This window comes from Nuphar pumila, chromosome 10, assembly GCF_984573655.1.
Source record: "Nuphar pumila chromosome 10, dmNupPumi1.hap1.1, whole genome shotgun sequence".
NCBI classification, from domain to species: domain Eukaryota; kingdom Viridiplantae; phylum Streptophyta; class Magnoliopsida; order Nymphaeales; family Nymphaeaceae; genus Nuphar; species Nuphar pumila.
This window is the reverse complement of record NC_143258.1, coordinates 114,196,972-114,212,829: the sequence shown is the minus strand read 5'-3', so window position 1 is coordinate 114,212,829 and position 15,858 is coordinate 114,196,972. Positions and strand designations below refer to the sequence as shown.

At 34.5% G+C, this 15,858-nt stretch overlaps 1 protein-coding gene across 6 annotated transcripts in view; it reads left to right on the top strand.

Moving 5' to 3' along the window:
- Positions 1 to 15,858, top strand: part of LOC149827981 (xanthine dehydrogenase 1-like) — a 128,103-nt gene that overhangs the window by 21,289 nt on the left and 90,956 nt on the right. For all 6 annotated transcript variants that reach the window (XM_090019774.1, XM_090019775.1, XM_090019773.1 and 3 more), the window contains exons 4-7: positions 11,658 to 13,166; positions 13,403 to 13,645; positions 13,748 to 14,059; positions 14,781 to 15,020. In XM_090019774.1, coding sequence (XP_089875900.1) covers positions 11,658 to 13,166; positions 13,403 to 13,645; positions 13,748 to 14,059; positions 14,781 to 15,020 — 2,304 coding nt within the window. The remainder of the gene's footprint in view (positions 1 to 11,657; positions 13,167 to 13,402; positions 13,646 to 13,747; positions 14,060 to 14,780; positions 15,021 to 15,858) is intronic.

Sequence of the window (15,858 nt, the reverse complement as noted above, 5' to 3'; positions counted from 1 at the left end):
AGGATATGTATGAAGGAGTAGTAACCAATGTCCGCACTTGTGGAGGGGTGACAACCAATTTTCCTATAACGGTTGGGTTACTTCAAGGATCTGCTTTAAGCCCTTTCCTATTTGCTATAGTGATGGATAAGCTTACGAGATCAATTCAAGAAAATGTGCCGTGGTGTATGTTGTTTGCTGATGATATTGTTTTGATTGGTGAGTCTAGAGCTGGGGTTAATGCTAAGTTAGAATTATGGAGACAGACATTAGAAGAAAGAGGTTTTAAGTTGAGTAAGAGTAAGACAAAATACATGGAATGTCGATTTAGTAAGCAACGAAGTAGTGATGGGAGTGTAGTGAAGCTTGGTGAGCAAGAAATACCGGTGGATGATTGTTTCAAATATTTGGGATCTTGTGAACACCCCAAATTTTTCAAAATCTTTTAAATATCCATTTTTTGCCCCTAATTTCATTTTCTGAGCAATTGAGTCACTTTTAAATCTAAATTTCAGTTCATTTCTCAAGTTTTACTGAAATTAAATTCATTTTATATGTCTGACTTGATTTCGGATCCGGATCCATTGTCCAAATCCAAATCTGAGTCTCGTTGTCCAACTTTTAAATTAAAATTACAGAAAATACCAAAAATAGTTTTTTAAATAGCTCGGACAGTCCATCCGACATCCGTTGGATCCATCACGTTGTATTTCTCGATTCGAGTTTCAAAACTTGAAGATTTTCTCAAAACTTGGGTCCAAACCCATTCTTCTGAAGAATTTCCCCCAAAATGGCCTGAAATTCTCGGAAAAACACTTTTGTAAATATTCCTCAGAAAAATACAAAAAATTAGTGTTTAATCTTTGTTTTCTCGTAAAATCTTAGATTTTTATTCGAAAAAGACAAAAAAATGAAAAAATAACACAAAAACCAAAAAATTTGTAAAAACTACGAGAAAAATGAATGATTTCTATCTTTTTGAAGTTAATTTTTACTAAAAACCTCATCTTAAACTATTTTTTAGAAAATTTCTTAAAAACCCTTTTTTGAATATCACTTTTTAAAACCACCTTTTAGAAATTTTTTTGAAAGAATCCCCCTTTTTGGAATAAGAGAAAAACAAAGCAACGACCAAACCTCCCGCGCACCCTCCATCACCATCTTTCCCGTTGGATGATCCTCCATCTCCAACAGCTCGTTTCTCGAATTCTCCTCTTCGTCTTTAAAAGGAGATCACGCAGGGGGTCTTCAATCCACCCGTCTCTTACCTCTCCACTGCGTTCATGTTATTCCCTGATGTACATGTGTTAAAGGTTTATTCTTTCTTTCTACGCATGGGAATGTATGGACATGTGCGTGTATTCAAAACATGGATCATGAAAGTTTATTGTTGTTGCATTCGCATGATCATATACTTGTATGCATGTTTTGCCATAGGTGAATCAAGGAAAAATGATATTTCTCTTGTGCTTAGAATCTAACATGTTATGCTTAATTATGACATTAGTGCAATGTTGCTTGCATATGCTTGTGCATACATGAAATTGATTTATTTTGGCACGTACCTCATGGCGTGCGTGTTCATATATTTTAAGGTGAACTGGTTCATGAATAAAAGTATGCATTTGACTTGAGTATGCATCCGAATTGAACAAAGACATGCTTATGAATATTTTTGTGGCATGCACATTATACATGTTTGCATTTCTAAATTTGCATATAAATTTCCAAAAGGTGTGGTATATATGTATTTTGGTTCTCGAGACATGTCAAGATTTGGAATTATTTATATGCTTTGACTTGATGTGATATGCTTAGGCATCATACTATGTGAAGATTGTTTCAAATGCATGCGTATACATGAATTGATGTGTGTACATAAATGCATGAGTTGTTCACTTGTCCTAATTAAGATGATTCATGAGTGAATGCATGTATGTGGAATGATTTTGTAAAGGCACATGCACATGAGCGGTGAACACATGCATATGAATGTGACATATAATGCACATGTTTAAATTGACATTTATAAATATGCATTTGGAAGCATATTGACATCATTGCATACATTGCAAGTTGTTATAGTTTTTGCGTATGATACATCGATGGTCTAAATGAATCATCACAGGCTTAGAGAGCCTTGAGCTTTGGTTGCTCTTTCTTTAATTGTTTAAATGTATCGCAAAAATCACATTTATATTATGGTTTTAATTGCGTTGTTCTGTTGTTGCCATGGGTGGTAGACCATGAATAGCTGCACATGCTGATTTGCGAGCTTATGGTTGCATGTTGATTTGCAAGCCTATGTTATTAATTTTGCATGTTGATTTGCAAATGTAATTTTATTGCACTATATTGCAGTGTTCTATGTGTTTCCACGGGCGGGAGTCCCGTGATGGTTCTCGCAAGGGTGTATGTGAGCTTTTGTCTTGTTTTTGCATGCTGAATTGCAAAACTAATAATTAACTTTTAATAAAAAGATAATGAATAAGAACAATGTAATAAACATTCTGGGATCTCCCATCTAGAGAATGAGAATCTTAGAGGTCCGGTCTTGGAGAGACTCTGAGGATACAAAAACTCCGTGTGCTTTATTTTGTCCCCTGAACCCGATATTGAGGTTCCTTCTCCTGGTCACGGTTTTAGGGAGAGTCCGCCACTTTGCCTGGGGGTGGTGTGTTTGACACAACTGTTGTTGTTTTGGTACCAAGAAAGTGACACTTGTGGGCGTAGGGTGTCCCTTGTGTCCCCGACATTAGATGTGGAGGTTTAATGTTCCGATGGATGATGTTGTTTCCTGATATCGGTCGAGGGCTAAGTTTAGAACCTAGTAATAAAATACAAATTATTTGTTAAGCTACTCTGAGAACCTAACTTGACCTCGGAGATTTTACCCGTTTGGTGTATCCGCGAACAACGGTAATTAAAAAGAGGAACTTAAATTGTATGCATTTAATAGGACATACATATGGAAAATGAAAACTTTAATGAAAGATAATAATGTGTTCATGCATTGCAAATAAATCATGCATATGTCTGCTATGCATTAGAACATGCATATGTTATCTGTTCCCTTAATTGTTACATGTTGGTGGATGCATGATGTTTAATCTCTAATGTCTTGCTTATTTAAATTGTGATCTATGTTATTGCTCAATGATTTTTCATGCTTAGAAATTAGATTTTTCATGCTTAGAAATTATTATCTGCTACATGATTGCTTAATTGAAATTAAAAAGTTAGCATAATTGCTTTTCTCTAAATGTTTTTATGAAATCATATTTGTATTCTTTTATTTCACTTGTTTCGTTAGAAGTATCTGTGCTCAGGATTTTGATTCTGACACCCTACTTCTATGGTGTTTCGCAGTCGCAGGTGATGAGTGAAGCAACTAACTTCTAAGAGAGTTACAAGTGTTACCTTCTTACTGAACGGTTCACAGAGGAACAATGTGGTTCAGTTTTTCGTTATTTACTTTTATGTCATTTAAAATAGCTCTGATATGTCTTTTGCAATTATTATTAGATGCTCTTTCTTTCATGATTAATAAATAATGAGTTGTTATGAGTTGTGATGATAAGTGTAAGCTCTATTGTGGTGTGTGGTTTGTTAGAAAGTGACTTGGAATACATTGAGTTCAATAATGAACCCATACTTATGCACGTGGAGTGCAAATATACCCATTAAAGGGAAACAACATAAGCACGTAATGTGCTAACACATAAAACCCATAAAAAGGGGAAAATATGACATAAAGTCATAAGTTGCATATCATTGAAGAATAATGGAGAAGGGGTAAAAACCCCATTACAATGGAGCATAAGCTCCCTCAAGAATTAAGAAATACAAAGGGGAGAGCCCCTATTTATAACAACAAAAAGGAGCCTTGGAGGGGCTCCACTCATAGACGTTGGAGCCCCTCCAACGGTCACAAATGTGACCGTTGGAAGGGGCCCAACGACTATTTGAGTGGGCCCCCCAAGGTACCTTTTGGTACTTGAAAAAAAAGAAATAAAAAACAAAATAAAAATAAAAATAAAATAAATTACAATCACATTCATAAAGTGAATGTGCGTAAAACAGAGGAAAAGACTAAAATACCCCTACGGCTAAACAAAAGGAAAATATATATTTTATATATATAAATAGGAGGATACATATACATATATACCATATATGTATATGTATCATCTTTTATATATATAAAATATGTCTAATTACAACAATTGATGGGTACATTTTAACACCCCCCCTCAAGCTTTGCAGGGAAACAAAAAGATTGAAAAAAGGGCAAAACTCCACGAGGCTTCGGCGACTCCAAGAGGCTTCGGCAAGGATGCAATGAAACTTGAAATAGCCTTCCTCCAATTGTCTTCAAATGATGAACCCATTTCCCGAACCATCAAGGGTACTTCCCTTTGTCCTATCTCCAAGATCCTGAGAAAAGAAAACAACAAAGAACAAGTAAACAATATCTTTGCACTTTACTCAAAAAGGAACATTCCTAACAAGGTGCAAAATTTATGCATAATATGATAGTTACTTTAGTATGAAACGAAAAATTTAGAAAACCAAAGTTTCTAAATCATACATTATGTTAAAACAAAATGAGCGGAAGCAAATTATGCAAAAATTGCAAGAATGCATAATGCATTATAAGGTCCACCATTGGACAAATATAACTCCATAATGGGGAATAACAAAATGATCCACTAAGGGATACCTCAAGAAGCCTACGAAGAGGCATAACATACATATGCTTTATTGAATGAGAGCCCAAAAAAGGCCATAAAGAACATATGCATATACGAATCATAATATGAATTGATACTCAAAGAACTAAAACATGCTTCAAACATGTAGTGAAGTTCCAAAAAAGAGAAACGAAGTCTCCAAGCATACTTTAGGCAAAATAAACCCAAGAGTTCACAAGGTTTTTTAAAAACATTTATGAAAGTCACACTTAATAAAAAAAACATTTTACATATAAGGGTGGCAAAAACCATAAGCACTTAATATATAGATTAAATGCTAAGAAATCAACTTGATATGCATATCAAAAAGATGATTTACTTGAAAAACACAAGTCATGAATGGAATTTTGCAAATTTCAATAATAGTTTATTCATTACAAACAACTTCCTCATTAGTCCTCCAAAACCCATAAATCAAGTGTATAAGCTACTAGATCAAGAATATAAAACCATTAAAGGCAAAAGACACACACAAAGGTGTGTAAACGAACCTCTTGTCTACATATAATAATACTTGAAATAAGTGCATCTACGACAAGAGCAAGAGAATACATGCCAACATGGACTAAAAAGTATCTCTTGTCTACGTAAAAATACACTTAAAACCAAGTATGTTCAGCTACTAGAACAAGAGTAATAAGCCAACCATGGGCTAAAACATAATACATCTCTTGTCTACATAAGATGACACTTGAAATGAGTGAAATAAGCCAACCATGGGCATACATACATCTAAGCGACTAGAACAAGAACACAAACGCCAACATGGACTAAGATCACACACGATGGTGTGAATCAACGTGTCTTGTCTACATATAAGATCACTCAAGACAAGTGTGTTCAGCTACTAGACCAAGAGAGCAAAAGCCAACAAAGGGCTAAAAACACACGAAGGTGTAATAAAATTCTTGTCTACATATGATGACACTTAGATAATGGGCATAAAAGGAAAAGACTTTTGAGGCAATAAACTTGTAATGAAAATAAACCTCGAATAAAACAATATTCCTTTTAAAATGAATTCTCATAACAATAACATGCATGTAAAAAATATCTTCAACAAGATACTATAATCGATAAAATAAAATTCTTGAGAACAAATGTGTGAACATACACACACCAAGAACACTTAGAATACTTGTGCAAAATCACAAGAAAACAAAATCATAAATGTGCAAATGCACTCATAAGATTCATAAACAAGAAAAGGTTGGGCAATAATCCCAAAACCCTTGATTTTTAATATACCTTAAAACATTTAAGGTTTTAAAACACCATATGTCCATCACATAGAAGTATCCATAATATCAATGGCCACAAGAGAAAAAATGAGTGACACACTCATAATTAGAGATCATACAACAAATCATTTTAGAGTCCCAAGGTGCCCATAACTCACCTCAACAACCATCTATAATATGGAAGGTGGACAAACTAAAATGATATAACACGAGGTGCCCATAACTCACCTCAACAAACATCTCTAATATAACAATAATAAGGCCAAATAAAAGATGCATTAAATAACATGTGATAGACAAATATAAATGCCACAAAAAGGCAATAAACACTTAAGGAATCATTTTTCAAAGAAAAGAGGACCGATTAAAAAATTGAATCAAAAGGTCCAATAATCAATAATGTGCTTTATAACAACAATTTTGCATAAACACAAATTATGCTTAATCTTCAAACAAGTCATTTATACCAAAAAGAACTTATTAAGCAATAAACACAACAACATAAAGAATTCATCAAGACAATCAAGCTTTTAATCAAAGAAATCATAAGAACCGTAATGGTTCACAAAAGGCTTTAACACAATACTCAAGGAATGAATATTTAAAACACTTGAACATTTCTAAATTTGGGATTAAATCCCATACAACAATTATTTTTTTTTTTTTAAAAACCTTTGATTGTGATGAGATATGCGGAAACATTCAAAGTGCTAAAAGCACTTACAATGATTTAAAAAGGACTCAATATCTAAATTCATTATATTTTTCCCAAAAATAAATGTGCATAAATGCTCCATAATGCAAAAATGTCTACGAAGAGACAATACACATGTGAGCACAAAAGGCTTTATAAAAGATGTGCACGAAGGCACTCATACAATACTTGAACAAATACACACCAAGGTGTAACCAAACATGCACTAAGGCATGTATTTCATAAAAAAAAGGGAATGCATACAAGCGCAAATATTTGAGAAACAAATGTGCACAAAACACAAAAATACACAAAAGTGAGCAAGTATGCACTTTATAAAAAGAGCAATGCTTGAAATTCTCAAACTTTAACAATTGCAATTGAGGACAAAGAAAACCATATTATGGCCAATGTAGGCATTTTTAAAAGATGTTATTAAGAGGTTTCGAAACCTTATGAAAAATACAAACCAACAAGTTTATAAAGATGAAAAATGAAATCATTTATACCAAAAGGATGCAAAAGATGAACTATGCACTCTATGTAGTGTGAGAAATTCCTTTTTAAAAAATCTTTCCTAATGGTTTATCATAAACAATTTTTCAAAAAAAGAAACATTGAAAAACTTTTAGGAGTTCTTATAAGTTATCATTAACAAGAACTACTTTAGGATTCAACAAAGATTTTTAGATGTGATAGATTTTCATATAAGGATTATATCAATTTTTTCAAAAAAATGCACTAAAATTCATAATCAAAAGAGGAACTCAAATCAAATTAGGATTCATATGAGAGTTAAGAAATTTTAAGCAAAGATCATTACTTTAGCAAGAAATCATATGTATAATTTTAAAAATTAACTTATAGGTCAATCATGAGATAGTTATGTAAGAATTATAAATCTCACATAATTGAAGGTAATTTTAAAAAAAACATAAATTGCTATTATATGCGATGAGTAGTTCGATAAACACAAATTATATATTTAAATAACAAACGAGTTCACCAAATTTGAGGGAGATAATTTTAAAATATACGAACACACAAAATGTGAAAAGACATAATTCAACTATCATAACTATTAAACGAACAAACTATATGCAAGAAACATATTTTCAAATGCATAATATTTTAAGAAAAGGGATACATACCGAATAACTTCAAAGCAAAATGGAAGAGCAATGAATACTTCACCATTTCTTGAGCGACACGCTTTCCGTTGCACCAAAGGACAACCCCATCGTGACCTTGCTTTGATACCATGTTAGAAAGTGACTTGGAATACATTGGGTTCAATAATGAACCCATACTTATGCACGTGGAGTGCAAATATACCCATTAAAGGGAAACAACATAAGCACATAATGTGCTAACACATAAAACCCATAAAAAGGGGAAAATATGACATAAAGTCATAAGTTGCATATCATTGAAGAATAATGGAGAAGGGGTAAAAACCCCATTACAATGGAGCATAAGCTCCCTCAAGAATTAAGAAATACAAAGGGGAGAGCCCCTATTTATAACAACAAAAAGGAGCCTTGGAGGGGCTCCACTCATAGACGTTGGAGCCCCTCCAACGGTCACAAATGTGACCGTTGGAAGGGGCCCAACGACTATTTGAGTGGGCCCCCCAAGGTAACTTTTGGTACTTGAAAAAAAAGAAATAAAAAACAAAAGAAAAATAAAAATAAAATAAATTACAATCACATTCATAAAGTGAATGTGCGTAAAACAGAGGAAAAGACTAAAATACCCCTACGGCTAAACAAAAGGAAAATATATATTTTATATATATAAATAGGAGGATACATATACATATATACCATATATGTATATGTATCATCTTTTATATATATAAAATATGTCTAATTACAACAATTGATGGGTACATTTTAACATGGTTATCCAGCTGAAATTGGAACTGTAAGGACCTCGGGTCTCTGGGATTATTTCCGCACTTGTTTAAAAAAAAAATTCCGCACATTTTCAAGGGGTATGAGTTGGGGTCGTTACAGTGTAGGGCAGACCGATGCTATATATTTATGTGTAGTATTGACTGCTGTCCATTGCCTTTAGTTGCATATTTCTGCATGAGAAACATGCTGCCAACAACATGATAATGCTGTCCTGTGCATGGGGGCAGCATAGCTATGACTCGGTGGTTATGTGTTGTATATCGAGCATGCTCAAATTGGTGGAAGTATTTATTGGTTATATATACTCATGCAAATGAATATTATGTTGGCATAAATGTGCATATCATGAACACAAAATTCTGAAGTTATTTTGATGTTGCATTAACATGATCATGTGCATGTTTGGATGTTATGTATGAGATGAATCATGATAGAAAAATGCACGTTGCAAACATTTGTTTATATGCATATGCAATTTGTTTTATATGTACATTCTTATTGTGTGTGAATGAATGTGCATTGTGGACATGTTTCAATAGTTGTGTGTGTGCATGTTCACTGAGAATTTTGCTTAAGATGCATCAGAGGTCAAATGTGAACCACGGTAGGCCATGTGGGCCACGAGCATATGTAGCTCTAAGATCAATGTTATGCATTGCAAAATTCACTTTTGAAATTATTGGCTTTCTAAATTAATTGCAATGTTAATTTGTAACGGGCCAAGGTCCCATGTTGTGTTTTGCATGTTGATTTGCAAAATAATTCTTTTGTAAAAAACTTGACTTGCATTAAAAAGATAAAAGATAAAAATAATGTAATTAATATTTTTCTTCCTGGATGTCCTTTCTGCAGTGTGGGAATCCTGGATGGCGGTTTTGGGAAAACCGTGAGGATACTAAAACTCCATGTGTGATTGTGTCCTTAAACCCGATATGGTGGTTCGCCTGCCGACTACAGTTTTAGGGAGTGTCAGCTACTTTCTCTGGGATTAGTGTTGTGATACAACTGTTGTTATTGGTATACCAAGAAAGTGACATCAATGGATTTGATTTTCTTGGTGTCCCGACATTAGATGTTAATTTTTAATGTTTCGATAGATGGTGTTGATTCTTGATATCAGTCGAGGAACATGTGTGGAATCTAGTATAAAATACAAATTGTGTGTTAAGCTACAACTGATATTCCATCTTGAACTTCGAAAATTGTTGTGCCCATTTTGAGTATACGCGGGTTTTAATGAAAAGTGAAACTAAACTTGTGTGCATTTAATAGGGACATGCATGCAAAAGAGAACTCTGATAATAACTTAATAATTTATTTATGCATGTGCATTAGAATCATGATATTTACTGTTTTACATTAGTTTATGCATTCTTACTTGTTTTGTTTTATGTGAGATATTGTTATTGCATGATAATTGCTTTTAAATGCTTGATTGATAATTGAATTATGAGATTATTGTAGTTATATTCTTCTGAGAACTTTCATAAATTTGATTTATGTTTTTTCTTGCCTATTTGGATTTTTAGAGGAATTTGTATAAAGAATATTTGATTATTACCCAGTACTTCGTATGTTTTTTACTGTATCTAGAGCTCAATAATGATGACGGCTGCATCAGGGAGCCTGCGAGATCGCGTGACTTCTGTTATTCTTGGACAATGTGAATATGAGATTTCATGCTTTAATTTAATTATATTTTCAGACTTTGATTATTGACTAATAAAGTTAGTTATTTTGATTGGTTGGTTCAATGTAGAGATCCCTTGTGGTTTAGAATGTTGTTAAGTCTGTGAGACCTCAGATCGTTGGGTTTTGGTTTTCACAATTGTTTTAGAGAAAAAAAATTCACTTTTCAACGGGGATGAGTTGGGGTTGTTACAATCCATCTTTCTGAAACAAATTCTTAATTTATGATGTTTATCAATATGGATCTATATTTGGATCCAAATTGTTTTCTGGGATTGGATCTTTATTATTTTTTCAATGGATACAATCTCATGCCTTAAAGGTTTTTAGTGTTACAGATCTCTTTAGAGATATGGCTTTGAATTATTCTGAACCCGAACTGGATGCACTAAATGGATCCGAGTCCTTGTTATAAGCTTTATAAGCTCAGATCCATACTGTATCCGAACATAGTAAACCCAAAGATTCAGTGAATCTCTCGAGTGTCAAAAGCACCCTCAATACTGGGTTTCATGGATGTCGATCTGCGTGGATCTTCTACCGAGATCCAGATCCAAAAGTGTCTAAAAAGTTTGTATATGTTAAATATCTTGATAACGTTAAAAATTTCCTCGATTAATAAATATTGATGAATTTCTTATAAAAATTCTGAGAATAATCCCTTATTTTTTTCTGAAAAATCCAAAAAATTCGTGGACTTTACACTTCCTGCACCTCATTTTTTGTTCCTTCTCAAAAAACTTTTGGTGTTTACACCGTAAGTTTGAGGAGGGGTGTTAAAATGGATTTTTATGTATATATATTTATATTTATATTTCCCTATTTGTATGTGTTGTAATAGAAAATACTCATTAGGTGTATTTTTGTCTTTTTATTCTCTTGCAATTTGTTGTTTTCATTAGAGGCCATTTAGGGTTTTTCCTTTTTTTATTTTCTTTCTTTGTCAAGGGCCCTTGTCCTAGAGAGTTGTTGGGAGTGTCCCCAACGGCTATATTTCTAGTGGTTGGGAGCACTCCCAATGGCCCTTCTTGGATCCTCTTTGTATATAAATAAGGGATGAATCCCTTGTATGTGGTAATGCTTGTGCTTAAGTATTTTATGAATAAAGTTATTATTTTTTATGTTCTTGTTCTCTTGTTATAGCCATTGTTGGCATTTGTATTGTCTCATAGTGAACTTGTGTATGTGCACTTTGTGTTTTTGATCTTGTAAGCCCTTAGAAACTCTTGTTTTGTATTTTCGCATACTTCATGACAAATATCTGATGTATTCATATGCACTTAAAGTTCCTAAGCAAGACTTGTTCAAATTCTTCTCATCTGATGTTGTAGATCTCCCATTGTTGCACAATTCATTACAGATTGATTGTTTTTCCTTGCAGAAATCTTTGGCATATGCTCATGGATCTCAATGTGGCTTTTGCACTCCTGGTTTCGTCATGTCCATGTATGCCTTACTAAGATCTAGCCAAGGGCAACCAACCGAAGAACAAATTGAAGAAACTCTTGCTGGAAATTTATGTCGTTGCACCGGATATAGGCCAATTGTTGATGCCTTCAGGGTATTTGCTAAAACCGATGACACATTGTATGCTAGTGAATCGTCATCAGGTATCTCCAGCAATAAATTTGTTTGCCCATCAAGTGGGAAACCTTGCACCTGTAGGGGAATGGCTGTAAGCTGCATGGAAACCTCTAGTATGGATAAAGTTTGTTGCAACGAGTACAAACCTATTGCCCATACTGAAACTGATGGAAGCTTTTATAGTGACAAGGAGCTAATTTCCCCCCCAGAGCTTCTGTTGAGGAAGATGGTTCCATTGAGTTTATCCGGCTTTGGTGGGATTAAGTGGTTTCGCCCTCTTAAACTTCAAAAAGTGTTATATTTAAAATCAATATATCCAGATGCTAAATTAATAGTTGGTAATACTGAGGTTGGTATCGAGACAAAGTTTAAGGATGCTCGGTATCAAGTGCTAGTTTTAGTTGCTCATGTGCCAGAACTTAATGCATTGGTTGTGAAAGATGATGGACTGGAAGTAGGTGCTGCTGTAAAGCTGGCAAGTCTCGTAAGTGTTCTTAAAGAGGTCGTAGCGAGGCGTAGTACTCATGAAACTTCATCCTGCAAAGCTTTGATTGAACAGCTTAAATGGTTTGCTGGGAATCAGATAAAAAATGTTGCTTCTATTGGTGGTAACATTTGTACTGCCAGTCCAATATCAGATTTGAACCCGCTGTGGATAGCTGCCAGAGCAGAGTTCAGAATAATTGATTGCCAGGAGAATATTCGAACTACTCTAGCAAAGGATTTCTTCAAGGGCTACCGCCAGGTTGACCTGAAACATAATGAAATTTTGCTGTCAATTTTCTTACCATGGACTAGACACTTTGAGTACGTGAAAGAATTCAAGCAGGCACACCGGCGAGATGATGACATTGCACTTGTAAATGCAGGAATGCGTGTTCTCCTTGGGAAAAGTAATGTGGGTATGAAAATTACAGAAGCATCTATTGTGTTTGGTGGAATTGCTCCTGTTCCTCATTCAGCAACAAAAACTGAGCTTTTTCTTAAGGGAAAAGACTGGGATCAACAACTGCTACATGGTGCTTTAAGGACTCTAAAGGAAGAGATACTTATAGCTGATGATGCACCTGGTGGAATGGTGGAATTCCGCAAATCTTTAACATTGAGTTTTTTCTTTAAGTTATACCTGTGTATTACTAGTGACCTTGAAGCAAAAGGTTCCATTATTCAGTGCTTGCAACCATCTTATTTATCAGCTGCCCAGTCTTATGAAAGGGCATCAACCAAAGGGGTTCAGAATTATGAGATTGTAAAACATGGCACATCTGTCGGATCTCCTATTGTGCATCTATCAGCTGAGCTGCAGGTAATTAAGGGGAAATCCACTTTATGTAATCCCTAGTGCCATAACATTTATTGATCACTTTTTTGAAATTATTTCATATTTTAAATGTACTAAAATAATAAATTTTGTGTTTTTATAATATATCACATAAACATATCCATGTTCATGTGTGTGAATGCACGTTACACTCATGAATATAATCTCTATGTCATAACACAATCATTTAGCTAAAGACTTGGTTTTGTGGATATTTCCAGGTTAGCGGGGAGGCAGAGTATGCTGATGATGTGCCAATGCCTCCAAACGGTTTATATGCAGCTCTAGTACTGAGCAGTGAACCTCATGCTCGCATACTAAGGATTGATGATTCTGAAGCAAAATCTTCACCAGGTTTTGTAAGATTGTTTCTGGCAAGAGATGTACCAGGATGTAACAATATTGGACCAATTGTGCATGATGAGGAGCTCTTTGCATCTGAGCTTGTAACTTGTGTTGGTCAGGTAAAGTATAATTTCATACCCACAGTTCTTTCCATGCTGATTCATGCTCTCTCTCACTTCATTTTATTCATCATTGTCATGAGTTGTAGCCTTCTTGAGCAGGTCATAGGTATTGTCGTGGCTGATACACAAGAAAATGCAAAGTTAGCCTCCCAAAAAGTAAAGATTGAGTATCAAGTGCTTCCTGCTGTTATATCTATAAAGGATGCCCTTAGAGCAAACAGTTTCCACCCAAATGCTGAAATATTTCTGCGTAAAGGGGATGTAGAATTGTGTTTTGGTTCTGGCTCGTGCAGGTGCATAGAGGGTGAGGTACAAGTAGGAGGCCAGGAGCATTTCTATATGGAACCTCAGAGCAGTCTTGTATGGACAGTGGATGGTGGCAATGAAATTCATATGATATCTTCTACCCAAGTAGGTGACTTTTATGGAATGACTTGTAATCTTTTGATTATTTTCAATTTTCATTTTCATTTTGCAATTCCATCTGATTTCTTAACTGGTCAATCAATTCATGCATTCTATATTTGGTCAGCCGATTTGTTTTCTGCAAACTTTAAGTACCTTTGTCTCTCTGATAGTTCTTGAATCATATATTCTTTCCCCGAACAGTTTATCATTACTAAGTATAAGATGTAAGGTTTAGTATAACAATGAAAATGCCCGTGGGCATCAAAGGAGATGCAGTCATCCAGGGATTTCAAACTCCACATGAAGCTAAAGATGGAAGAAAATAGTATTGTAAGTTTGCTTGTGGGAAGTAAGGTTGACAAATACTAGCAACCTTGAACTTATAGGTTTACAATGCTGCAAAGTTCAAAAAATAGCCTTAGGTGGTTACTAGTGTTTAGCTAAATTTCTGATACACAAATAGCCGTTACTCACTAGTGTCTAACTATTCACAAACTTAGTAATATGCTTCTCAGAGATTTTCATTAGTTATGATAGGTAAGGCTACAAGAATCTTAGCAGTTGGAACCTTGCAACTCAATGCTTGGAACATCATGCTAACAAATAACAGTTATTCCCTCATTCCCGATTATATGAATTTAATAAATCTTACAGTTTTCTTTTGAATTAAATGATTATGGAGTTTTGTAATTTTGTCTGCCTTTGCCTTCAATCCTTCATGCAGGCACCACAAAAACACCAGAAATATGTTGCAGATGTTCTCAATCTTCCCATGTCTAAAGTTGTCTGCAAAACAAAACGTATTGGTGGTGGTTTTGGTGGAAAGGAGACACGATCGGCATTCATTGCTGCAGCAGCTTCTGTCCCAGCATATCTACTGAGGAGACCAGTAAACCTAACATTGGATAGGGATGTAGACATGATGATCACAGGCCAACGCCACAGCTTTCTTGGGAAATATAAGGTAAAACAAATCTCTTGTTATGTCCAAGATCTGGTTTGATACTCTAGATCTCCATGGTGCATGTTGTTTTGATCCAATTGGACCTTATAGATGTATTCAGCATGTCCAACATAGTGAGGAACGGCTTTTGAGTCGTGTTTTTCGATGAAAAAACACGATTTTATGATCCGGAAAATTTTTGCACATTGCAAGCCGTTGATTTTTGAAGCCTTTTAAAAACCAGCCTACATGTTGTTACCAGATGATCTAAGAGCTGATTTCAACTATCAAAATATGTAGATGGCATCTGTAAGGTTAGTTTCATAAAAAATGGCCAAAATTGGAAAAAATGAAAAAAAAAGAGCCATTTGTACCTACAAACATTTGTACCGTATATATATATATAATTTATGTATGTATGTATATGTACGTATGTATTATACAGTATTATATAGTTGACTATACCAGGGTTACCGGAAGCTTCTTAGATGAAGGGTAGAGTGACAAAACATATAAGAATAAATGAAGCATGGGAGAATCAAGATTTCCATCAATTTTCGAAAGCGAGAAGTGTCGCTCTTCCGAAGCGAGTTTTGGGGAAGTGGGCTTCCCACTTATCTAAGAATCTTCTGGTAACTCTGAGTCCAATAGTCATATTGACAGTCGACGGTTGAGAATCGTCTAATAGCTAGTTGGACTGCTCCAACAGTCACATTGACTGTAACAGTCAAAAAATAAAAATACAGAAAATAAAGACCCTAAAAATTCCATACAGCCCCTACTAGGCTGTCCCTATTATATGATGTGAAATGACAAAAAAGCCCCTGCTATACATATATACAATATATATGTATAAATA